General features: G+C 37.7%; 1 protein-coding gene and 1 non-coding gene across 37 annotated transcripts in view; both read left to right on the top strand.

The window, feature by feature from the left end:
• eif4g1a (eukaryotic translation initiation factor 4 gamma, 1a) overlaps positions 1-26876 on the top strand; it is a 40603-nt gene that overhangs the window by 2838 nt on the left and 10889 nt on the right. For 2 of the 36 annotated variants that reach the window (XM_087239925.1, XM_087239927.1), the window contains exons 3-24: positions 9928-10002; positions 10176-10294; positions 10383-10466; positions 10650-10682; positions 11654-11674; positions 12990-13172; positions 13249-13348; positions 15821-15931; positions 17439-17590; positions 17670-17762; positions 17845-17923; positions 19753-20457; positions 20543-20631; positions 20790-20961; positions 22440-22573; positions 22661-22780; positions 22878-23267; positions 24723-24869; positions 24951-25187; positions 25358-25462; positions 25567-25836; positions 26747-26855. In XM_087239925.1, coding sequence (XP_087096051.1) covers positions 10220-10294; positions 10383-10466; positions 10650-10682; positions 11654-11674; positions 12990-13172; positions 13249-13348; positions 15821-15931; positions 17439-17590; positions 17670-17762; positions 17845-17923; positions 19753-20457; positions 20543-20631; positions 20790-20961; positions 22440-22573; positions 22661-22780; positions 22878-23267; positions 24723-24869; positions 24951-25187; positions 25358-25462; positions 25567-25836; positions 26747-26855 — 3409 coding nt within the window. In that variant the 5' untranslated portion in view covers positions 9928-10002; positions 10176-10219. 36 annotated transcript variants of the gene reach the window in all.
• LOC137488415 (small nucleolar RNA SNORD66) lies at positions 23307-23367 on the top strand. Its single transcript, XR_015479321.1, has one exon. It is a non-coding gene; the product is annotated as a small nucleolar RNA SNORD66 (small nucleolar RNA).

Genomic DNA, 26876 nt, shown 5'->3' on the forward strand with positions numbered 1-26876 from the left:
AACGTTTACAAAGCGATTTAATACTTTCGAAAATCATGGTCGCAATATATATGTCCATGCCTAATATCCAATGACCAGAAAGTAATAAATTTTTTTTATAAATTGTTAAATTTTGGTATTTGTGATGCAGCAAGCCCAGAGATTGTTGTGTACACTGACTTTTTATAAAATTAACTTTAATGTGTGATGTGGATAAAAAGTGATCATAAACTAATGATTACTCAACTCAAATGAGTGGCGGCTTGGACCCGGAAACAGCATTACATATGTCACCAACACGTCACCACTTAACAAGTGGATTATCATTTTGATATTAACAACTTAACAGACAGCAGAAATGTCGTGGGATTGTGCTGCATATAAGAGCGTCATTTTCACTGTATTCATAACAAAACGGAGCCTAACATTACTGCCTCCTTTGATTTTCATTGAAATTACGAAACATACCCCCTCTTTTGCTGAATATCAGTTTTCATAATCAATAATGGCCATTATAAAAGTATAATGTACAATAAATTTATACATTATAGGAAATAAAGGCAAGCAATCAATCAATTTACAGAATGTACATGGTTACATTAATTATTAACTTATCTTTGCGCTCAGCCAAAACACATTACCCGAGAACAAGTAATAGATTTAAAAGACCAGAGTCGGGGAATATGTTGTTAGATAAAGACAACAAGATAAGTTAAATATCACGTTTAGCAAATATAGTGAGATGAGATCCAGCGGGAGACCCTTGATGAACACTCCGATGAGCACAGCTCTTATCTGGGTAGATAAACTGCAGCGCATGCCTGTGTGTGTGTGTGTGTGTGTGTGTGTGTGTGTGTGTGTGTGTGTGTGTGTGTGTGTGTGTGTGTGTGTGTGTGTGTGTGTGTGTGTGTGTGTGTGTGTGTGTGGTCACGTGATGTGCGTTTCAGTCGTTTTGGTGTGGACGGAGAGCTGTTCAGAAACGCTGGGTGAAAAGCTAGTGTTTACGCGGATCGTTGTCATTCTAAAACACCGTTATATAACTAAAACGCACCAGTGTAAACGAGGCCATAGTAGTGCTGTGCATGATTTGTTTACCCCTTAAGGTGACATGCTGACTGACAGGTGCGTGATGCGTGAGGCTAGCAAACATGGCGTTGCTTTCAGTTAACATATCTGCAGTTTGCATAATTATACTTTATAGATAATAGATAATGCTTTATAATTCTTTCAGATTTATAGATGACTTTATCTTGCTGAAGTTTATAGTCGTTTCACTTTACTTCAGGGAGCATTAATGCCGCTGTAGGTCTGTTGGAGACATTCATAAATATATCTAGCAAACCTAATACTTGTTGGAGAAATACTCACTACATACACACTCTAAATCGCACTTCAGCAACGTTTATTTGAGAGCGCACAAGGGCGTGCAAGAAGTTTTGTACAAAAAGAGAGAAAATCAGCATGCAAGCAAAGAGACTCGCAATACATATGTGATCTCGACTTGTAATACTGCACTCACGACATTTGTCATTGAAATAACGCCACAGGTAGTTTGGTGGATCTGTGTAAAAGGCCCAACAGTCTGCCACCACAGCTGAAAAAAATCCTAGAGGAAACACTGAGAAATGTAAATACTTCTCTAAGTTTAAGTCTTTACCCACTCTCACAGCATTTTAATAAAAAATGCTTTTATTTCTTGTTTTACTTAAAGTGTATTTTTGGGATTTTTGCCTTTTTAAAACAGTTTATTATTTAGGCAGGAAGTGAAGGTAAAGAAAGGTGCAGATAAGATTAGGAAAGGTCCTCAAGCTGGGACTCAAACTTGAAATGGATGCAGCTCAGAAGCGCTTGATGTCGGAGCACTGCCTACTAAGCTATCACCGCCTAGGCCTTGCTTTAAAATACTTATGAATTTATGCTGTGCAAAGTTTACAAATTTGAAAATGCAATTTTTGTATTGTAGTGTGACTTCTGGAAATTGAAGCTTTCAAAAACAATCACTTATTTTTTAGCTATGATCCATTCAATCCAGAGTAAGATGACGAATGACATTGTACCACTGCCATTTTTCTTCTCACCAGCTTGATAATGTTAGACTTATTAGCTTGTACATGCTTAAGATTGTGTGTTTACACTGATGACTAGGGCTGGGATGATACAGTAATTAATGAAAATTGCAATTGGCGCATCTCTATTCTTAATTGTCATTGATTGGCCACTGATTACACACAACAGATATGATTGTGATTGGCTCATCACTTTGCTTTTTACAGACAACTTACATGGACAGTGAAACCAAAACATCTGAAAGTTGTTAAGCAGAGGATGCTTCTATGAGCAGATATAAGAGCTACCTGCTTAAGCATCAGCTGATAGAAAATGTTGCTGTTGCTTCTGTCTGTCACCTGGAATGGAGTATGAAGCTGTGGTTTTAAGGATGTGTGTGTTTGTTCTGAAGTCAGCACTTTTCCAAAACTAATGGAATTTTGAAGCTAGAATAATTAGCATTTTTAATGGACAGTACTTTTTTTTGTTTGATATTTAACAATACCCATTAGGTACAACCAGGTGAAAAAAAATGTTTAGGGATGTGCCGGACAAGTTGACTACAAGTAGACAACACAAGATATTATTCAAATCCCTATCAAATTGAGGTTAAATTTAACAGATAAATTAAAATGCTTAAAGTAATCCATAATCCACAGTATCTGAATGTAAAACTACTTTTTACCTCTGATCTTGAATGCATCTTCATGCAGGGTCCCCGCGGGTCCTTAAAAAGTCTTAATGTCTTAAATAAAATTTTCGATTTTTAAGGTCTGAAAATGTCTTAAATTCTGTAATTTTCCATAAGGAGGTCTTAAATTTCATGTGGGATCTTAAATATCATGTCCGACTCGTCTTATGGCGGCAAATCAATGGCAATATAAATCGAGCGCAGCTGTGATGTTTGCGCGCGAGGAGAAGTGAACCGTGAGCAGATTACAGGTCTACAAGCGAGAAAACTACAGCTTGTGAGCGCACAGGGGATCTTCGAGCGCGCTCAACTGATTTAGCGCGAGAAAACAAGTCCCGCGCGTGCACATCATCATCTGTGCGCACGATGTGGTCATGCCTACAGCGCGCGCGCGACCAGTTCTCTCCGCTCGCTCGCTGGTTCTTCTCTCTGCTCGCGCGAAACATTTTGGATTTTTGTGAGTCCTAGGGCGGGACTTGGTTTACTTGTTATCTCTAACGCTATTGGCTACTCTACCTTTCCAGAAGTTAGCCGGGATTGGACGCAGGTAAGCTAGTTTCCCCGTTAAATAAAAATATACAGGATATCTTATCATAATGTCACAGTGTGAAACTAATAGACTTACTTTCTTAGTAATAATAGGTGACGACTTACTTTCAATAATGAGATATTTTTTGTAATAATTAATCTCATAATAATGCCTATTCTTACCATCATGACCAAGTCATATAATAACATATCAAAATAATGAGATATATTCTTGTAACAAACTTTATTACTTGGGAGAGAAAGAGAGAGTTATACCATGTGTCAAAAGATCTCTCCATTAAACGGAAATTGGGGAAAATATACATGGGCTAATAATTCAGGACGAATAATTCAGACTTTAAATGTGTGTTTTGAACCATTTGATGAAGTTTAGCACCTACATTTAAACTGAACTCAAACCAAACGTGTTTTTTTTCTTTTTTTTTTCTAAGACTCATTGTCCTTGACTCATTTTCTATGAAGAACAAGTCAGAATAAATTGGATGGACAATAGTATACAAAATAGGCTATACATGCATGCAGTGCATAAAGTACAAAGGTTTATAGTAAATATATAGTAAATAAATAATTAAAAATAAATAGCTTAAAGAGAGTAATAATATGGACCTTAAAATGGGTTTTAAAAAATTAAAACAGCTTTTATTCTTGCCGAAATAAAACAAGAAAAAAGTGGGCTACTAATTTTGACTTCAACTGCATATGTGACCTTTAAGATGTGGGCCTGTCGTATAGAAAGTGGTATTTGTATGCCTCTGAAGTGGAATGATGTAATGGATAGTGAGTAAAGCCAAACTAATATTGTAGAAATTAAATTGTTGCTCAATAGGTGGCGATAAACACCCATCTGAATGTCTGTCACTGTATTTTTTATGTTTAATTGGGCTAATCATTTTTGATTGAAGTCTTTATATGCAGGTTATTCAATCATTAACTAAAAATAAGATAGAAATATATATATATATATAATATATATAGATATATATATTTTACACTGACCTATATTACAAACAATGTTAACAATTATAATAATATACAAAGCTGCACTGCACATATACTATGCATTGTATGGAAAGATCTAAAACGCAAATAAACTCTTCTGAAGACAATATTTCCTAGAAAGATCATGCCCAAGTGTAATAATGAGCACTGCTGTTGTGGTTAATAATGAAGTAAAATACAACAAACCAGACAAGTGCTGCACGGACAAATCAAATGGGTTCAGAAAGTCATGTTACAAGAATGCAAGTCATTATTTTTGAAGATTAATTTTTATTATTTGACTGTTTCTCGAGATTGAATCCTCATAAAGTTCTCAGAAAGTTTCTTATGATTATGACTTGCAAATTGTATATATATATTTAACGGCGTGATCTTTTAACCTGCGTCCAATCCCGGCTAACTTCCGGAAAGGCAGAGTAGCCAATAGTGTTAGAGATAACAAGTAAACCAAGTCAATCAAGTAATCTGTTCACGGTTCACTTCTCCTCGCGCGCAAACATCACCGCTGCGCTCTATTTATATTGGCATTGATTTGCCACCATACTTCACCACATCATTCTGTGTTGACACACTGAACATTTTCCTGTTTTTTTTTTTTTTTGATTAGGTAAAGTCTTAAATTTTCATTTTAGAGGACTTAAAAAGGTCTTAAAATGTCTTAAATTTCCTGTTAAAAAATGTGCAGATACCCTGTCATGTCAGTTGCATATATTCTGAATTAGACGGAAACAGAAATATTAAGTCTCGAAGCTTTCTTAAGAGATGACTGTGGAGGGTCCATAAATGATGATGAGGTTATCTCTGCTGGAAAGAGCCGTCTATTCTGCAGGATTATTAGTGGCACAAGCCCTGGATGGCAGTGTTGCGGTGCCCTCACCGGTTCAGACCATAGAATGTAAAAGATATGGACGTAGTTTCCATGATGTCACCCATAGGTTTATGAAGAACTCAAAAGAAGCTCTTAACATAAGTACATAATTAACATAAGTACGTAATTAACATACGTAATTAACAAGAAGCTCCATAACATTATAAATGATCTTAAATAAAACAAATACATTTAAAGAGATAGTGAAGTATGTAATCACACTTACCTGGGAAACGGAGGCCTCTTGAATGGTTTGCAAGCACAATTACTTAATTAATACATAGCATGCCATGTCATCTGATATTTGTAAGAAATAATTTCAAAAGGCAATTGACTTTGTAAAGCCCCATAAAACAACACAAAAATGTGATGAATATGCCAGCGTTCAGCGGCTTATCAGCCGGAATAAGCTTAGGTGACTTGATGGCAAACAGCGAGACCTAGCTGTCACTCAAGTGATCACGCCCTTAGTTATGCAAACTTAAAATAACCTAATATAAAGGAAACTCATGAGTTATAAAGAAAATTCACCTCCTCACAGTTGGCCATTTTAACAGTGGGCTCATATAAATATGCTCCATATGGAGCCATGACTAGCGGAATTTTGTTAAATTGCAGTTTCAGTTACTTTCCTATTGGCTTCTCGATAGAGAGCAGGAGGTTGCCGCTTGGTTCACACTCTGCATTAATGTGTGTCATCCAGGTTGAATGGGACCTGCTCTTTACTCTTGTTACGCCTATCCAGGTGCTGTCAGAAATCGGCTTGCTTTTTTGCATGCCAGTGGATATCCTGCTGACTGAGTGCATTTAAAGTGTAGAAATCACCTCGGGTTATGTCTTTACCGGGCCACGTTGGCATGTTAATTTCACCGAACAAAAACATCTGCGCAAGTTAAATTTGAATTTTTAAGGCTCTTTTAATTATATTTCTGAACAGATGTTTCTATTGTTTTTGGATTGTTTATTGTTGGCTTAAAGATTAAGACTTGCATGTCAGGTTCCATTTAAATGAACCAAATTAGTCATAGCGCACATCACTAGTCATTGTTTGTTAAACATATGCTTGTGATTGAAGCTAGATTTTTGCTTTTGTGAGTAAAGTAATGTTTTCTTCATTCTTTCAAAATGTACTCCATTTGATAGCCGGTACAACTATGTGTTTTTTTATATCAACTCAGGTTTATACCAATTATTTTAAACAATTGTTTATACATTTGTTAAAGTTTGTGACTGGCATCTTGCCAGTTTTCCCAATTACATTGATCATAACTCTATGAGCCTGGCAAACCCTCCCCCCACAAAACACTTCATCTGGATGTTACCAATGGCTGGGCTATATTGAACATGCGTGTGGTGTACCCTCCCCCCATATGCCATAAACATCCCATCTTTAGCTGGTTCATCTCTAGCTGCTCTGCATCCCTTTTTGGCTTTATCCATGTCACCATCGGCTCTTTGCCTCTGACTGATTTCCGTTTGTTTTTAGTAGGTATTTAACAAATGCAGTTGATCATTGGTGGCCTGTCAGAGGCTCTTACGTCCTCTCTATAGGAAGTACATTCCCCACGTGCTTCAGTTCCCCAGCATCACTTGTCCTCCCCCGTCTGCCCTCTCTCAGAAAGTCAGGTCTTTTTGAGAACCTCTAAGGGTGTTTATTGGTTGCCATCTGTCGGGATCAAAAAACACAGAGCTGGATGGTAAGTCCTGCTCTATTAAGCGAGGGTCACAGGGGGCAGACAGACACTCCCAGAATAAAGAGCCTACATCTCTATAACCCCTGGCCTGAGCTCCCCAGCTGTTCTCCTTCACCCCCCCCCCCCCCCTCCTTTTTTAAGTTGAGCATTGAAATTGTATTAAATGCCCAGTCTGCCTCTGTTTTTGAGATCATGTGGGTGTGGTGTGGTCTTATCTGAATTTACACTAGTAGACCCCCACCCGTTCTTTACTTGCTCACAGAGAACATTCATTCAGGCTACCAGTGTATAATTAGGTACACATAGGATTCTATGATTTCAGTAAAATTTTCCCCTAAATTCTCCTTTAAATGTTTCTCTTATTGGTCTGCTTTCCAGTTTTTCAGTCTTGAATAAAACTGGACAGTTTAAAACATCAGTAGTCAAATCTACTAAATTACTGTTAAAAAATTACTACTTAAATTATTGTTGTGCAATGAAATATAGTGTTATTAACCGACGAGGAAACAAGCATGGACAGTGCTTCTGCATCATTCATTCATAGAAAGAACTGCCAGAAAGTGGAAATTGATGGTTTTGTGCCGAATATTAGCATCATTTACCCGTAACAATGTACACCTATTACTGTCTGTACATATGTTTGTGTGCTCTTTATACTGTTTCTATTCTAATTTGCTGTTAAGTGGAAGAATACATTTTTTATTATTGTTATTTAATAACAGCTGTGGATGAAGTATAGTGATCGCAAGTGCTCAGATTGGGATCATATCTCTGTTTTGTTCTGTTGATATGTCATTTCAGATATTCGTAGCTTGAAACTGATGAAAATATGATTGATATTAGTACGTCTAATATGATGAAGGCTTGAATCATCAAATCAAGCGGGGAAAAAAAAGAAAAAGATAGCTGGGAAACATAACCTGCTTTGTATTTTTGTAGGTAACAGTTTAGGGGCTCTATTTTGACGGTCCATGCGCAGAGCGCAAAACGCAGGGTGCAAGCGCTTTCAGGGCGTGTTAGAATTTAGTTAGTATTTTTTCTAATTTAAGGACGGAAAATCTGCTTTGCGCCGCGGCGCATGGTCTAAAAGGGTTGAGTTTATTTTCTTAATGAGTTATAGGTGTGTTTTGAGAATAAACCAATTAAGAGTCTCATCTCCCATTAACTTTAAGAGCCAGCTGCGTCGCGCCATAAGTGCATTGCTATTAACATGACGTAAAGTAGGTTCACTTTTGCTTTTGCTCTCGTGGATAGGGAAACCTTACCGCACAGACATCAATTAGCCTATAAATGATTAATTTAGTTTAAGCGCAAATTTTTGTTTCAAAACTATTTTTTAAGTCAGTTCTAATTTCCAGCAAACAAATAAATGAACAATATTAACAAAGTGTGGTCAAAATACTGAGTTATTTCCAAATACACCTGCTATGCCCCATATAATCTAAAACCTGACAGGTGGACAAATCTGAGCTTGTTTTTAATAAAACAAATATACATATGGATTTAATAAATAATAATGCTAATAATAATAATAATAACATTAAACAAAAGCAAATTGAATAAACTGAAAAAGCCTCCCGAGATGAAGAAAGTAAGGCAGTGGTTTTTAAATTTATGTAGGCTAGAAATTAATTTGTTTTGTAATATTTTAATCATTTATATTTATATCCTATATATATATATATATCCTTATTATATGTATCCTTAATATATTATATTTTTTTTATATTTAAAGATATTTGCGTATTGCTTTGTATATTGTTTGGAGTGTGTAAGCCAGGCGCACTGCGCCAGACAATAGACCGATAGACACTCATGTTCTTACCAATATATCAAACAAAACAATTATATGGCATAACATGTTTGTGTATTTCACTTATTTTTTTTCCTAATCTTTACTGTGCCTGCATGGGAATTAGCCATGCTACCGGATAAGCATTAGGGCCTGGGGGAGGCTGTTCGCTGGCAGTTAGTTTGGAATATTGTACATCAAGTTTTTCTGAACTCATATTCTCTGTTTCAAGTTAGAAGTCTAAAACAATTAATCTTAATCTCTCTTAGTGGTTCACCTCAGATTGCTCAACTGATGCTTCAAGGCTGATTTATACTTCTGCGTCAAACGCCGGCGTATGCTACGGCGCTGACGCATAGCCCTTCGCCGTCGCCGTCACTGACGTGCACCTCTCAAAAAATGTAACTACACGTCGCAACGACGCGTAGCGTAAGCTCTGTGATTGGTCGGCTTGGTAGCCCTGACGAGACAGGACCGAGAGCCGCGTGAATGGCGCGAGCGATTGTTTACAAGTGTGGAGTACCGTGAAGGAGCTCCGGATGGAAAGTTTTGTTTTGTGTTTACCTCAAAGTTGTTGCACGTCCGCCGGTTCCTACCTCAAAATGAGCGAGTTTGAGCCACTTGTACATCCCGGAAGTGTTCAGGAAAAGCAAAAAAGCCGCGAAAAAAATCGACACAGAGGAACATTTACTCCTCACTGCCAACTAGCGTTTCGGAAGTGTTAATGCAGACCGACAGAGACGGCGCGCAGAAGTGTAAATGCACAGCCACGCGCGTTGCATGCGCCGTGGGTTACGCCGGTCACCTGACGCAGAAGTATAAATCAGGCTTCAGTCAGCGCTTCCCTCAGTCTCATGAATACTGCACTTAAGTTAGCCTCGTACGTTTATTTATATGTTGGGCTAAACATAGAATAAAAAGATTAAATATGGTTGACAATTTAATCTGCAGTAATTATATCCAGTAGTCAACATTTGTGCAACACCTTTTCATCAGTTGTCCTAAAGCATTTGAACAACACTCATTGTCGCAGGCCAATTTTGATTTTTTTTTTTTTTGGACCCACTTCAGATGTTGACTACGCAATACCATCAAACAGTCCAGCCCTAGATAACTTACCATTATTATTATCTTAATTTTTTTTGTTTAGACAGTTATAAGTTTTAAAAAAGTTTTATGACCAGGCACTAGTCAAAATTATTGAAGTGTAAAATACGGTTTGTGTTCCGTATGCTCTGTGTAAAACTTGTATAGACTAATCTATAACAATAATCTAACAATAGACTAATCACCTGTTGTTTTTGTCCAGGTGTAAATTGCTGAAGAACACTACACAAGTACCTAAGGTTCAACAACCCCTGAGATCAAGTATACTAATTTATAGGTAAAATTTGTATTTATTGCACTATTCATTGTCTGTATTTATTTTACGTACATGGACATGCAATGTTTTTTTTTGTAAGTGGCCAACAGCAGTCTAATTTTCTTTTTAAAAAATGTGATCGTATTGTGTTATTCCTAATTCCCATTATTCATTGTGTTTTGTTTACTTGCTAGTTTGGCAGATAAGTGTGAGGCCTCCTCATGCAGAACCACAGGAAATGAATAAACCACCTCAGCCTATAACAGGACCCCCTGCTGTTCCCCACCCTGCCCAATCTCCAGGACTGACACAGGTAAAACCCATAATGGTGAAGCTTATAGTTGTGATCAGGATGATTTGCATTGCTATTAACATTGCCCGTGCTTCTATTTGCTCTACAGGCTGCCTATCCCCCAGGCCAGCCTTCCTCGGTTGTCTTTCCTGGGCCATCTCCACAAATGAACACTGCACCACAACCCAGACAGGTACACTCTTTAAATACCCTGATACTCTTCAACACATGCAGACACAGTGCTTGGTGCTTTTTTGTGGCCTAGCTGGCTCTTCTAATTCCTGCTTGTGTTTGAGGAAAAATGATGCATGTTTGGCTGACTCTGTCATCTTTTTGCATCTCAACTTTGACCTTTTTGACTCTACTTTCCTCGCAGTTTGCGCCAGGGCCTCGCGCTTTACACCAACAGGTACTTCCAATTTTCATAAACTGATGCCTGCTTGAGATTACAATTCTGTTTCTGTACTAAAACAAAGTTTGTTTGATTGGCTTTGTGTTTTCTTGCATCTAGATGCTCCTCTTGTCAACCTTTGTGTATTTGTGTCCATTGTCAATGGGGTTGGGTATAATATAGGTTTTTTGTTTCCAATTGAGGTGGTTTTTCAATAATTTGTAGGAAGCACCCAAACCTGCCTCAAAGATAAAGCAAATTTATAAGTTCTATTACATTAATTTGCTTATTACATGTAACTAAACTATAAACCTGCCACAAAACCACTCACCTTAGTCCCCTGTGAGTTTTTTTTTATTATAGTTTGTTAAACTAGCTCATATAAAGAAAATAACTGAACTACTTTTAATCATTAGAAGTTACAGTGCAGTGGTTCAATTATGATTATGGCACTTGGTGTGAGTCTATTTGAAGTTTTGTTCCCAGTATATGCAATCTGAGTCTCATTTGTATACACATACAAGACGTTTTGATACATTGTTCTTATAAATCAGATTTTAGTTTAAATAATTTTCACTAACCAGTTGTGTAAATGTGCAGAATGTAAATGTGGTTTCAAAAAATCTTTAGCACTGTTAATGCCATCTTGCTTCTGCTTAGGAACGCAGACTTTAGAGCTGTTAGAGGAACTGCGTTTGTAAACTAGTTAGCAAAATGTCTCAAATTCTGAAGATTTTTCAATCTCAGCCCAAATTGTTGGAGACTGCATGTGTTTTATTAGCTGTTTGAAATCTCAACCTTTCCCCATTGACATCTTGTTCTCTGTGCTATTGACCTCTTTTGCACTATTTCTGAGACTCTTATAACTGTGCATGTGGAAAGCTTGTTTTTACTGCTAATGGCTAATGTTTACTGCTGCTGCTTGTCTGTTTTCTCTCTCTCACGCCTTCTCTACACTCTATTTCTTCTGCTATTTTGTGTGGCTGAAGGGTGGATTCAGGTCACTGCAGGTAACTGGCCCTTACTCCTATCCCTTTGTCCACAGCCCGTGTAATTGCACTCTGCAGAGTATTTGTTGTATATGAACGGCTACATAAAATGTTCAAAGCAGAGCAACTTATACTGATGCATTGCAAATGTTAAGTGTTTGGTTGCATGTCTAATGTACTAAATCTGGCAAAATTCTTCTTAAATGCATAGTTGATTCTTGTTTACATCAATTCACATTTTTTATTTTTTATTTTTTTGCATGTCTGGTCAATAGTTGGCAGTCACTTTGGCCTTATTTTTTATTCATCAAGTGTAAATGAAATCCAAGAACAAAAAAAGCATTCTGGAAGCTTAGTTAAACCTCTACTACTAATTTAAGTAAATTGAGCAATATAACATTAGTTCATGTCAGCAATTGAATTTACTATGCACAGCTAGTGTTTTTCAGCCAATGGAAGTTTTATGTAACAATATTTTCAATTTCAATAGGTTTCTTTTACAGCATTGATGTTGTAATGTAATTCAAATATTATAATTTAAATAGACTTAAGTATCCATTTGGTTGTTAAAGCGTAAAAGAGACGATAAACAGTTTAAATGCAGGCACTGCCATTAGCAGTAGGCAACGCTAGGGTAAAATTAGTTTCCATAATTTAAAGACATGGCGCAGAAAAATATAGAATTTAATGCAGTGCTTCTGGTTTGGTCCGATACCCACTTTATATCGTATATCGGCCAGGCAATGAAGATCACTGATTCTTGAAGAAATCAGATCTTTACCATGCTGATTTTTGTATAGAATGACAATTAACCTGAAACCCTGGGGCTGGCTGACTGAAATTAGAAGTGTCTGTGCATATACACCCCATTCTGTGTTAAGAAAAGGTCCATGGTTGCTAGGCTTTTAGCATTTAAGATGCTGCATTTAAATGCTTAAAAATAACTACATTTGGCCGGGTATTTGCCTACTTATAAATCTAGTGTGAGAACGCAGACACAGACAAAGAGGAACTGAGCTTTATAAACCGTTTCCAAAATGTCTCTATCAAATTCTGAAGATTTTTAGCCCTAATTGCCAGAGGCTGCTTGTGTTTTAAAAGCTGTTTAAAATCTAAATTTGCATTTTCTTAAGAGAGGTTTAATTGCTAGGTTTAAAGCATCCCAGATGCTACATTTCAATGTACAAGCATAACTACATTCGGCCCTGTTTGTATGTAGTGTATAAAACAACTTCAAATGTAGTGTAAAAGTCAGTAATGTTTGAAGTAACAGAAACCGTTTGCCCATGTACAGCTTGTTTTCTGACTTTGCCTTTTTCTTTTCTCTTCTCAAAAGCCATACTACACCAACCGACCCAACATGCAAGGCAGTGCCCCTCGGGTCCCAACCAGCAACACCACCCGGCCTGTTGCACCTACTCATGTCTACCAACCTACCTCACAGGTTATGATGATTCCCCAGCAACAGTTGCAGTTCGCCGCTAACTCTCAGGGCCATCCCATATATTTACATGGACAGGTAACTCCCAATCCGTCTCTGTGCTGTTTTTATAAAGCGGTTCATGCGTCTAATACCGATTTGTTTTCTATCGCAGTTCCGCTCCCCCTACATGCCCCCAACCCAACAGTTCCCTGTGTCCAGTGGAACTGCAGGCTTTTATGGTGGAAGCAGTCCAGCTGAATACGGTACATATGGTAAGAGGCTCTTCTCTGGGCCTCCCCTGCTTGTTTGACCACCCAACCCTCTTTTGTTTTTACTGTGCCATGTGTTTTGTCTTGCTTATCTTGCTCCTTTTGGTCAAATGCCACTTTTTTCCAGTCTGTAGAACATGTGCATTAGTTTAGCCTTTTGGAGGTTTTCTGAAACATTTGTTGCATAAACCTCAAAAACTGACCTGTTATATATACTAATGTAAACACCATGCATTCAAAATAAGGAAATGCATTTATATACCATGTAATTATATGTGTTAAACTACATTAATTTCAATTAGATAGTTGGATAGTCCACCTAAAATTGTCTGTCATCTAAAAACTTTGACTTTCTTCAACTACATAAAACATGTTAAAGACAATAAGATTCTGGTGTTTTTATCCATACAGTGGAAGTTCATAACTTTTTTTTTGTTTGTTTTTTTTAACCACACTTTGACTCATTGACCAGTTTTAATGTGTATTTTCCCCATATATTAACTATTATTCTATATTAGGAATGAAAATTTTGTGCTTAAAGGTTTGGTTACAAAATCAAAATACTTTTGACAAAATTCTGCAGAAATCAACACATTTATCAATAGTGTAACTAAATATAAAGCATCACTCACAAGTCCCTTTCAAACCAAGATGTTTTCATTCAGTCAAGCCTATTTGGATGACTAATATGTAGATTCACAATAAGCAATGAACACCAAACACAATTGACTTTATGCGACTAAAGACATTAAAACCAATTATAATCACTGGTTCCTATACAGCACAATGTAAGTGACTTCTCACAATAAACTCAATGTCTTGTTAAATTGACATGCTTCAAATAGGACCAATACTTTGAGGCGTCTGGTATGACCAGTCTATTGCTGTTGCCATGTAAGCTACATGGGTTGTGTTCAGATAAATGTGTTCAGTAGGGCTGTGCAATTAATCAAATCCGATTTCGATTTTGGCCTCTAACTATTATGAAAAACCATTAATCAAGATAAACGATTATTGCATCATATACCGCCCCCTTTCCAGTTGTACACATTTGTTGCTCTTAAAAGCGTGAAAGACCGCATGCTTGTGTGTGCGGCGTGCACACACAGTCAGAAGCATGCCGTCAGCATCTGGTCTCATTCGTACACCGAGACGAGCGTAGCGCACAAATCTAAAGTCATTAACGTGGGTGCTTTGATGGTCAAATAGGTGTCAAAACGCGGTGTTTGGTGATTATTCATATTAACCCTCATTTGTGTAATAAACAAACGAGTTGAAAATCAAAAGACGCGTGAAAGAGAAACCATTAAAGTGAACGCGCAAAATATTCCCGCTGCCGCCTGTTTTTATTATTAATCAAACAAAAGCAGAAAATCCCTCACTGCTCTTGACTGAAGGACTTTTGTAGCTAAAGGGTTTTTCTTACAGTGAAGATGCTTAAAGCACAGTTTGTTTCATGTTTTTATTCTATTGTATTTATTTCTCTTTCCCTATGCAAGGTGGAAAATAACTTAATATACAGTTGAAGTCATTATTAGCCCTTCTGAATATTATCAACCTGTTTCCTCAATTTCTGTTTAATGGAAAAGTTTTTTTTTTCTTGTTTCTAAACATAATAGTTTTGATATCTTATTTGTAATTACTGATTTATTTTATCTTTGCTATGATGACAGTAAATAATATTTTACTAGATATTTTTCAAAATACAAGCATTCAGAATAAAGTGCAATTCAAAGGCTTAATTAGGGTAATTGGGCAAGTCATTGTATAACAGTAGTTTCTTCTGCAGACATCAAAAAATACATTGCTTAAGGGGGCTAATGATATTGACCTTAAAATGGGTTTTAAAATATTTAAACCTGCTTTTATTCTAGCTAAAATAAAACAAAAGTCTTTCTCCAGAAGAAAAAATATTATAGGAAATACTGTTAACTTTCCTTGCTCTGTTAAACATCATTTGAGAAATATTTATTTAAAAAATATTTTCAGGACAACATTTTTTATAATTTTGACTTCAACTGATAATAATTTTGAATAATCGTGATTACAATTGACTAAAAAAATCGTGATTAGGGTTTTTACCAAAATGGAGCAGCCCTGGTGTTCAGTACTATTAATGATTTAAAAAACTGACAATTCTTATTGCTTTTTGTTTGATTTGATTTTTGGAATAACATTTTACCTGTATATGTTCAGGAAAGTACTTTGAACATCCACCTAGTTCGACCAAGAAATGGAGATATTTATTTTTTGGGGGGAATTAAAGTTTCTTAGTCATTAGCATTGTATAAAATTACTGTTATTACTCGCCACCCAATGCTTAGTTCTGCCCTTTGTCTGCTTAGAATTTTGGCTCACTAACCCCATTCGGTGCTGCTTGTTGTTTCCTCTACTCACTCTCAATCTTTGTCTCTCTCTTTTTCACTCTCTCTCACTCTTTCATTCTCTCTTCCCTTCTCCTTTGGCTGAGTTCAGACCCCTCTCTGGCTGGGAGGGAGAGGCGGGGGGGTGGGGGGAGAGGTACGAGCAGGGAGAACGGACGTCTCTCACTGCACGGAGCTCCTCTCACCTCCCAGCGCTATCCTGGTGAGTCGGAAGCTCAGGGCTGTTTGTGTTGCACCTCTTGTCTGTATCTCAGCTTTGGCTGGTTATGTTTTAACACCACCAGACGCATGTAACCTGTGACGTAATGCTACTTCATCCTTTGGGTGCAAACTTTTCGGGTTATCTTTTTATGATGGTTATTGAAGAGTTAGTTCACCCAAAATGTCAAATCTGTCTTTACTTGCCCTCATGTTGTTCCATATACATTTGAAGATCTGCTAGATTTCTTCCTCTCCATTGACACAGCCTATGACACTGCCACTTCAGTGTTCCTGAAACGAAGTGAAAGCATCCTCTAAGCAGTTCTTGTGACTTCAGATACCTCAGCTTTAAAGGAGCACTCCACTTTTCATCATATTAATAATATTAATAATTACCAGACCCAGAGATTGACTGACTGGAAGCAAAAATGGTAAAAATCACCTATTTAACTGTAGAGGATTACAAAATGAGCCTATTTGCCCAAACAGTGGAGGGTTCAAATAATTTTCTGAAGCAATGAGGTGAAAAAAGAAACTATTTTTTGACGTTTACAACTTCTACTTTGTGCACAACAGTGCCACAAATTGTGTTATTACACAATACATCACTTCCTGTATGTAGAGATGCCGTGCTTTAATTTGACATGGTTAATAATCATAAAGGCTTCTCAACATCACGTTTCATGGAACAAACTGCTGTAACTAAACTAGCTCTGAGTTAGGACACCCCTGCATTAGACTATTTTTATTATTTATTCTTATTTTTATTCATTTATTCATTGTTCTGTCATTTATTTTCAGTGTAAATTTATTACTTAATTTATTACTTTATTACTTAATTTATTACTTTATGCCAAAAATTAGTTTTCACATATTTCTAAGTCAAAAGGGAAATAGTTTTAGGGACTATTGTTTTTTTATTATTATTATTTTGTGCTGTATTTAGTTACTGAGCAGCAATAAATAACTCTTTCAAATATGAGGAGTTTTTATGTTAAGTTTTTTTTTTTTACTTTGAAATGAATGAATGCATAATAATCATGATAACCATGATTATTTCTCAGACTAATCGTACAACCAAAATCTATATCGTTGCATCCCTACCTGTACCTCAGCTCCAGTGTGAACAAAGCACGAATGCGTGGTGGTGCTGTCTTGTATCGAGGAAGTAGTACAAGAAATGCTCTTGTGAGCCTGCATTTTTTAACGCAATTTTTACTACCTTTCTGGACCCTTCAATGGAGTGGCATTAAGGATGAATTAGAGTTTTGAGTGTATAAAACAACCTGAGGATGATTATTACAGTTTTTGGGTGAATTAGCCTTTTATTATGAATAGAAAGAAGCTATGTTAATGAAATATTGATTTTTCTTTGTTTTCCTCAGGGAGTCTGGAAGTGATTTTACAGGGTAGGGGGGTACTTTGCATGTGGGTCCCCCTCCCATTACAGCAAAAAGTCTTATCTTGGTGTCTGATCTTGTCTTTTTTTTGCCTTATTTGTGGTCTAGCAGCTGCCTACTACCCTGCAACACAGCAGTACCAAACGCCAGTGCCTCCTACACCTGTGATGATGAACCCTGCTCAGCAGCAACAGGCTCCACTTCCACAGCAAGCTGCTCCACAGCCGACAGGGCCAGTCAAACCCAGAGAACGCAAACAGGTGGGTGGAAACGACTTTTGCTGTGTTTTTCGATTTAGTACTTTTTTTTTTTTGTCACTTACCTGATGCCGCTTAACAGATAAGGATACGTGACCCCAACCAGGGTGGACGTGATATCACAGAGGAGATAATGTCTGGTGGAAGAACGACTTCCACACCAACTCCTCCACAGGTTTGACACTTTCATGCTTTTGTTCATTATGCCATGCTCATTTATATTACAATGAGTTCATTGTTTTGTTTTGTTTTTCCAGACTGCTGGTACAGAAGTGGGAAGTCCAGTTCAGACCAATGGTGAAAGCGTTCCAACTTTTCCTGCTGAGATCAGCACTGGTGAGTATACATTCTTAATAATAATAATAATAATAATAACAAGCAAAAAAAGTACATTATTGCCAAAACTGTTTTTCCATCCTGAAAAAAGTGGCAAGTTTCAAATGTGATTTCCATGTCTGATAGATTGGATTTATCCACTTGCGTATGCATCAATAACCTCAAAATAAGGAATGTTTCAATAAGGAGGTTGAACCAACTGGAAGTTTAAATCTATAAACTGAGTTGACTTACTAAGAGATTAAAAACTTAAGAGTTCTGTTTCAGAAAAGCGGATAGGAGTTGGGTCAATCAAGTCTGAGTAGACTGATTCAGAGTTAAGCGTGCACACTGCAATTATAAAAAGGTATTATCAATGGAGCGTAGATAATGAGTCACCATGGCAACATCTGAAAAAAAAGAGATCAGCATTTTTCTCCAGCTGAACCTGATGTGCTCATGCAACAAATACAACCATATATTTAAAAAAAAAAAAAAAAAAGCAACACCACTGTATCAGCGAAACAGAGACTGAGTGTGGAAAACATAGCTATTTAAGTTATTGTGCAAGTTTACGTTTAAAGTATTTAAATATTGAAGAATAATAAAAAATTAATAATGTAATGTGACGTTTATTGACTTTTCACTTAAAGTGGGGAGTTGGCCGTAATTTGAAAGTAATTTCAGACGTAATTGCATTAAATCGTATAAAATAGGCTACTGCATATTTTCTACTGCAAATTTGACAAAACAAGAATGCATATAACCTAAACTTGATGTTCAGAAATGTTTAATTTAAGATTCCCACTTTTACTCGCATTGATCAGTTTAGGATAAAATTTCTAAAATTGAGTTTTTAAATGGATTTAAATGTGCACTCATGTGTCTGAGTAAAAGTTCTCTTTCAGAAACAGGCTTGGCTTACCCTGCTTTCTTGAGTTTGCCAAACCTGCCATTTAAAAACGGAAAACCAAGAGTCTCATTTCAGAGTTAACATACTTTTGAGTTGATGGAGTTTTCACTGTGTTCCAGACCAATTTAAAAAAGTTAAACCTGTAAAAGTGTCATTGTTTTCTATTAAACACTTATTTTAAATGTATTTATTTTAAAAATGTTGCTAAAAGTACAATTAATGGCAAAGATTTACTTCAGTGGTGTATTGTCACTACTGTGGGGCTTAGATGTTACCATCAATCTGCAGTTTTACTAACAGGCTTAGCAGCAGCCTGATACAGTAGATAAGACTGATTGTAGAAGACTGAAGAGCTTAATTTGACAAAAACAACAGTCTGACATACTTTATTTCGCTTATTGCCCCAAAACAAAAACATTTGATACAAAACATTGTTCTGAGTCATAACAGTCTATTAATTTAACTAAAGCAAAGCTGACAGAAACTAAAACAGCTGACTAGAGCTGATGGAACTAACTTGCACATTGTTCAGTCACAAGATGGTACCAAACACCAAGCAGAAATGAAACTGGTTAAATGGAGCATAGATCAACCTATGTATTATTCATTCTTAAGATGGGGCCAAACAGTCAAAAACAGCGGTGTTACATAATGTAACACTTTAATTTGGATATTAATATATGGATGTGAACACAGGTCATGGTGATTTTGAAGTTTACCAAATGAGCATCTGCTATTCAGCGGTTGTTAACTGGGAATAATATACCTTCGAATGTCACAACTGACCAATCAGAATTGAGTATTCCAGACATCAGTGTAATAATTTAAGAAATTTCTGCAGCTTGTCATTTTTATCATTTTCATTTTTGTCAACCATCCATTTTGGTTAGAGAATTTATTTTTATTTTTAATAATGTTTACTCTGCTTGATCTTCAGATGATGAAGTGAAGGCCATGGTAAGTCCTGCATCTGCGTCCACCCCTCCTCCATGTAAGACACCAGAGCCCCCAGCACCTTCATCCATCGACTCTAAACCCGAGTCAGAAGTCAGACCTGCTTCACCAGAGAGCAAGATTCCCAGTCCTCCAGAAGAGGATCTTGTGGTACCCTCTCCTTCTCCTCCTCCTGCAAACAATCCCCAAACTTCAGAGCCTCAAATTGCAGACAGTGTGGATGCTCCAGTGCTCCCTGAAGCCTCTGCTCAGAAGGAGCCCAAGGAGCCCTGTGCTCCTGTGGAGCCAGAGGAAGCCGAGGAGAAAGAGTATGAACCTGTGGCTGAAACAGAAGTTACAGCAGCCTCAAGTCCAGCTGTTGTCGCCTCCAGTGCGGTGGAGTCTTCTCCTAATGTAGCTGAAGATCGTGATGGTGCCCCTGTAATCACAGAGATGCCCGTTCCAGAACTGGCTGCCGATGAGCCAAAGGAACAGCCTTTGTTAAACGGTTTGCCCCAGGACTCTGCAGAGGTTCCAGATGTAAAGCCAGAGAGCTCCGCTAATCCAGTTGCTGAACAAGTGGTTCCACAGGACCAGCAGAGCTGCCTTACAGCTGTTAAAGCATCTGTGGAGGAAACCGAAAAGGAGAAAGCGGAAGAGGCCCCCACCCCTGCACCAGTCTGCCTTGTTGAAGAAACAACTATGCAAGGTTGGTAAATTATTAAATTAGGATTGTAAAGAATATTATTTGTTTATCTCCTTTCCAAGTTTGACTCTAGTTACTGTCTCCCTAGCTGCCTCCCCAATAGTGCTAAAGAAGAAAAAGAAGATCAAGGATCTGAATAAGAAGGATGTTGGAGATGTTCTAGATGCCTTCAAGGAGGTTTGTGCTGTCATTATACATTTGTTTTTACAGTAGCACCTTTTGTGATTTTTTTTTTTATTTATTTTTTTATTACGTTTTTATTTTCTTTCTTTTTTTTTTCTTTTTTTTTTTGTGTGTGTGCATCTTGATTTAAGAATCTTGTGTACCCGTTTCAGCCAGAGGAGGAGAAGCCAGCTCCTGAGCCAGAGGTGGTTCAGAAAGAGCCCCCAGCCCCACCAGTGGAAGAGACAGATGAAACATGGGAGGAAAAAGAGGACAAGCTCGACACAGAAAATATTGAGCCAGAGGCATCTAAACCTGTGGAACAGAAATATCAATATAAAGAAGGTTAGAAGCAAAGTTAAATAAGCTTCATTAAAGATCACTCATCCTCTTATAGGAGCGCTTTAATTCAGGGGGGAATTTTAAAGCATTGTTTTGCGTTGATAAAGTCTTTATCCGATCAGTAAAACTGGTCAAGTTTTATATTATTTATTAATTTCTTTCAATGTTTTAAACTAAAGGAAAAATTTCAGCTTCCTTTTTCTATTCTCCACAATCATATGATCCTTTAGAATTGATAATAACATGTAAATTAGGAGCTGACAAAACCTTTATTATTTGAATCAAGCAAATTTTAATTACAAAGTTTGGTATAATTTGGTGAGAATAGGGGTGAAAAATGACCATTAACCTACCTTAACTTAGAACTTGATATTTTATGTATCAAGACTTGACTTTAAAATACATTTACATGCTTACTCATTTCGTTTTTGATTAATTACATTTACAATCAACTGCTGTCAAAAAGATTCCCGTTAAAACTAATTTAATAATTTACAAATTATGCATTGTGTGCTTGCCAGTGATATGTTTTGTAAAGAGATACACTACGTCTACGCACATTCATTGTTTTGCATGTCATGTTGTGCGCCAATACTTAACCTGTTAAATGCATATGTGAAACATCACAGTATTCACAAAAAAAAAATCACATTTTAAGTAAAATGTTATTGTTCAAAGCAAACACTTTGCCACCATTTCCCCCCCTCAAAGTTGTAGTTTAAGGGTGGTTTCACATCTAGACTTTTATTTCGGAACCTGTCTCCATTGCCTAGTTAGCATGGTTCGTTTGGCATATGTAAATCCAGCAATTGCGCTCGGATCCGCGCCAAAACAATCGCTCCGAGATCACCTGAATGAGGTGGTCTCGGCTTGATTGAAACGAACTCTGGAGCGGATCGATTGTAGTAAGAAAGCGATATGATCCAAGCACGGCAATTTCATAGTGTTTTATGGATATGTAATAGGCATATGGCAATACGAAGAGAGAATTAAGAGTAGGGTGGAAGGTCATTCCAGACATCCCAAGTCTCCCGGAAGTTCTGGGAGTTTTCCGCAAATGCACAGAGACTACCGAATGCCTGCAAACGAATGATAATCTCCCGGAAATTGTGTCTCCCTGCCGGTCCTCAAATACGTTGTGCAAATACGTACGGCATGATTTGACTCATCGGCGATTCTCTCAGATCGCATCTTTGATGGTTCATACTGTGTGATTGGCACTCACATGCACGAGCACCGATTTGCCTGTGATTTCAGGCATTTGTCGGCGATTTCTCAAAACCTGGGGCGAGCCGAAATCGCGGCTAAAATCACACAGTCTGAACTAGGCATAAGTGAATAGCCGAAATGTGCAGAAGGTTTTTTCTTTTTAGCTGAAGATGGTGTTTTGTTGACGATGGTGTGTAGCTTGTCTTGTGCAAGGCAGTCGCATTGTCTAAATGTCTCATTTTGGTCTATCCTGCAACTTTTTTCCCTAACAGAACAATGGAAACCAATCAACCCAGAGGAGAAGAAACGATATGATCGAGAGTTCCTGCTTGGCTTTCAGTTCATTAGTGCAAGCATGCACAAGCCAGAGGGTTTGCCACACATCAGTGATGTTGTCTTGGACAAGGTGAACCTTGCATCTGGACCCCTCAAATTTATCCTGTGCCGTTTAGTTTTTAAAGTTACATTCACTCACTTGTTGTTTGTATAACAGGCAAATAAAACCCCCTTGCGGCCCTTGGACCCCAGGAGTCTGATGAACTGTGGGCCTGATTTCACACCTTCATATGCTAACTTGGGTCGGCAGTCATCCGGAGGAGGAGGGCGAGGACCGGTCAGTTCAGTTTCTTTAGTCATAGGATTTTAATAGTTAAAATATTTACTCTGTGTTGAGGTCAGTCATTTATTTTTAAATGTTGAACTCCTTTCAGTCTGCACGGCGCCCTCAGCCGGGTCGAGGCAAAGACCAGATCAGTCGCAACCCCAAGATCATCACCAGCGTTTCTCTCAAAGACAACATTGAGCTCAACCAGGCTGAGAACGCTTGGACACCCTCGGTCAAGAAGCAAGTACGAAGTCGTGGAGAAGAGGAGGAGGATGATGCGGAAGCCGCTAAAACACAGGAGCTGTTCCGCCGTGTGCGCAGTGTCCTGAACAAGCTCACACCACAGATGTTCCAGCAGCTGATGAAGCAGGTGACCGAGCTCGCCATAGACACTGAAGAGAGGCTCAAGGGTGTCATTGACCTCATCTTCGAGAAAGCCATCTCTGAACCCAACTTCTCTGTAGCTTATGCCAACATGTGCCGGTGCCTTATGGGGGTAAGTAACTTTTTTCTGCAGGGTTGCTCGTGTCTGTTGCTTCATTGATGACCTGTTTTGTGCCACTGATGTATTGTAATGGTAATGAGGATCTGAAGAGCTTTCTTTTGGTTGGCACTCAAAAAAAACATGAAGCCATATTGTTGTTGTTCATTTTAAAATCACACAAATTGCAATTCTATTAATAATTACTGGGAGTGTTTCGGTTTCTCCAAATCACCAAACCGTACACTTCAAGAAGTTTTTAAAAGAAACGTAAATAGATCAAGCATTTTTTTCAGGAAACTTTGTTTATTGAATAAATAAAACATCTTATTTCTGTAAGAATCGATGCACCTACACAGCTCAAAGTTAATCAATTGAAGTGTAGTCGTACTTCAGAAATGAGAGTAAACCTCACTGGTTCACCTTTTAGCTTCTGTTTGCAGTTTTAGCCTGTTAAATACCAGGGGTGTAACGGAACACGGTTGATCCGTACAGATCACAACTTGCGGTTCGGAACACACTTGACCTGCAGATTAAATAAATTTTTTTACTTGTAGATTGATTCTAAATTTGTAACGATCACAGAGAGGTCATTTCTCGCATCATTCAAATCACATGTATGAAAGCATTTCGGCTTTCTTGTAAAATATAATGATGATGGAAGAAGTTGTGGTAGGTTATTCGACATGTGGTGGGTTTCATAAAAGGTGTTTTCTGTCACTATTTGTTTAGCCTGCATTAATGCATTCAATGTAAGCTGCACGATTAATTATTAAAAGATTGTGAAGTCAACTACCACGCAACAAATTATAAATGATGATGTATTGCAGATGTTTATCAATCCTTCAAATCACTGCATCCAAATCTGAAACCGCAAAAATTAAGAGATTTATCTTTTAGTCTTTTGAGTTTATGAAGTTGTAGGCAGCAATTGCATTATTTAAACAAGAGGTGGCGACCAACCAAACATGAAAAATATACCACTGAATAATTTTTCACAAATTATACATCAGCCATGATACCTGAAGTTTTATAAGTGAAAAAGTAAATCATTTATTGAAAATGAGATTAAAAATAATTAAATGTTGTTCAAATTATAATGTTAGATTTCTACATTTAGCATTAGCTGCAACAGTAGTAGTAACAGTGAATTTTTCAATATTTTACAATATATATTATACAGCTGATTATTTCTTAATTTTTATTTTTTTAAATGACAGGCTCTAAATTCTGTTTGTTAAAACCAAAAGTGTCTTGCAGGGCTGTTTTTTGTAAAAAAAAAAATAGAAAGCAGATTATACATTTGTCTTTTTTTGGCTGATCCGAAAAATGGTTCAATCTGCGACTAAAAACCATTCACTGATCCGAATCGTGAGATTTGTTATCCGTTACATCACTTAAAAACGATTACTGTTTTAAAATGTGACCTTGCTTCTTGTTAATAATAGTTGAATAAATGTTTTGTTTCAGCTTAAAGTCCCCACTTCAGACAAACCGGGAGTCACTGTGAATTTCCGCAAACTGCTACTGAACCGCTGTCAGAAGGAGTTTGAAAAGGACAAGGATGATGATGAGATCTTTGAGCAGAAACAGAAGGAGCTGGATGCTGCTACTGAGGTGAAGCATCAACACATTTTCATTCTGTAGTGACTGAAATGGTTCTGCTGAAATTCGAACAATTTTTATTTTTTGCCATAGGAAGAGGAGCGTCAGCGCCTGAATGACGAGCTTCAAGATGCCAAGGACAAAGCACGCAAACGGTCGCTGGGAAACATCAAGTTCATCGGCGAGCTGTTCAAGCTGAAAATGCTGACAGAGCCCATCATGCACGACTGCATTGTCAAGCTCTTGAAGAACCATGATGAGGACAGCTTAGAGTGCCTTTGCCGGCTGCTGTCCACCATTGGCAAAGACTTAGACTTTGAGAAGGCCAAGGTACAAATTAGTTTTACCTCCTGACAAACTTTCACAAGTTATGAGCTTCATTCTGTTATAATCCAATTTCCTGTTTGCTCTGTGTATAACATTTTTGACCATCATTTAGATTAGCGCCTTCTGTTTTTGCTTTGTTTTGCTCCGATTTAACATTGGCTTCTTGTTTGCAGCCTCGTATGGATCAGTACTTCCACCAGATGGAGAAGATCATTAAAGAGAAGAAGACATCATCTAGAATCCGTTTCATGCTTCAGGATGTTTTGGACTTGCGAAAGGTAACAATCTGCTTAGTATAAACTAACTAATTTAGTCGTGTGTGCAGTAAGTCATGCGTTACATCTTCTCTTTTAACTGTATTCAAATGTTCTCTGTCTCACAGAACAACTGGGTGCCCAGGAGAGGAGATCAGGGCCCTAAGACCATTGACCAGATCCATAAAGAGGCAGAGTTGGAGGAACACAGAGAGCAAATCAAAGTCCAACAGCAGCTGCTGTCTAAGAAAGACTCAAGTCAGGGTCGTGGGGGTCGTGGTGGGCCACACTCTTCTGGGGGCCGCGGGAGCCAGACCCAGGATGAGGGATGGAACATAGTGCCTATTACCACTAAGAGCAGACCGATTGACACCAGTCGCCTCAGCAAAATTACTAAGGTAAACATTAGCGTCTGACTGTAATATGTGATATTTCTTAAGTCTGATTTACACCTGTGCATCGAGTGATTGGTGTAATCCACTGAGCATACCTTGCATGTAGCCGATGTCATTGTGGACATTTATACTTCTGCGTTCTGTCTGTGCTATTCTGGGAATGACACTTTCAAAACACTTGTAGGCTGTCGGGATTCCACATTTCATTGTCAAGTTTCTTTGGTGTTTTGGGTTTTATGCTGGAAATGTGTGCGACGCTTAAGAAGCAGCAGCTTAAACTCGTTCATTCAAGAAAGAAAGAGGAGCAAACTGGCAAACATTCAACAGCTGTAACTCTTTATAAGGGCACTCATTGAAATACTCATCAGGAAAAACTTGGTGTTACTGGAGATTATTATTCTTAATTTTTTTTCTTTTACATTTATAAATTAATGAACATTGTGAACAAATGTCAGTACCGTTGCCATATATTGTTTTTCGCTATAAAGTAAACTGAAAACTAAACATGGGGCGATAACTGTTTTCAAGGTATACCATGTTTTTTTTTTAAAAGACAAAGAAAAAGAATATATTTTAGAGCAGTGAGCACAATACCATGATACTGTGAAACTGACATTTTTATTCAAGGTTATAATACCATCAGAATTTTATACCGGCCCCTGCCTACGAAACTAAAATCTGTCATCTCTGTGAGTTGACGATTGTTAAACACTTGCACCACTCCTCTCATGACTTACTGCTAAGTTGCATTTCTTACATTAGTGCTGCTCGTCAGGTTATACAACATGGGTATGCGAAAGGAGATGCCATGCCTACTGTGCATACTTGATGCAGAAGTATATATTTGTCTTTAGACTTGGCTTTCAGTTATAATTAGATGCCCCTATTCTCACTTGCGCCGTCTTGTCTGCAGCCTGGTGATTTCAACAACCAGTTGCTGGCCCCAGGAGGCAAGGGCTCATGGGGCAGCTGGGGTAAAGGGAGCAGTGGAGGCACAGGAGCAAAGTCTACTGGAGAACAAGGTAAGCTTTTGCCCAAGCCTT

This window comes from Danio rerio, chromosome 2, assembly GCF_052040795.2.
Source record: "Danio rerio strain M-AB ecotype USA chromosome 2, GRCz13ab, whole genome shotgun sequence".
NCBI lineage: Eukaryota > Metazoa > Chordata > Actinopteri > Cypriniformes > Danionidae > Danio > Danio rerio.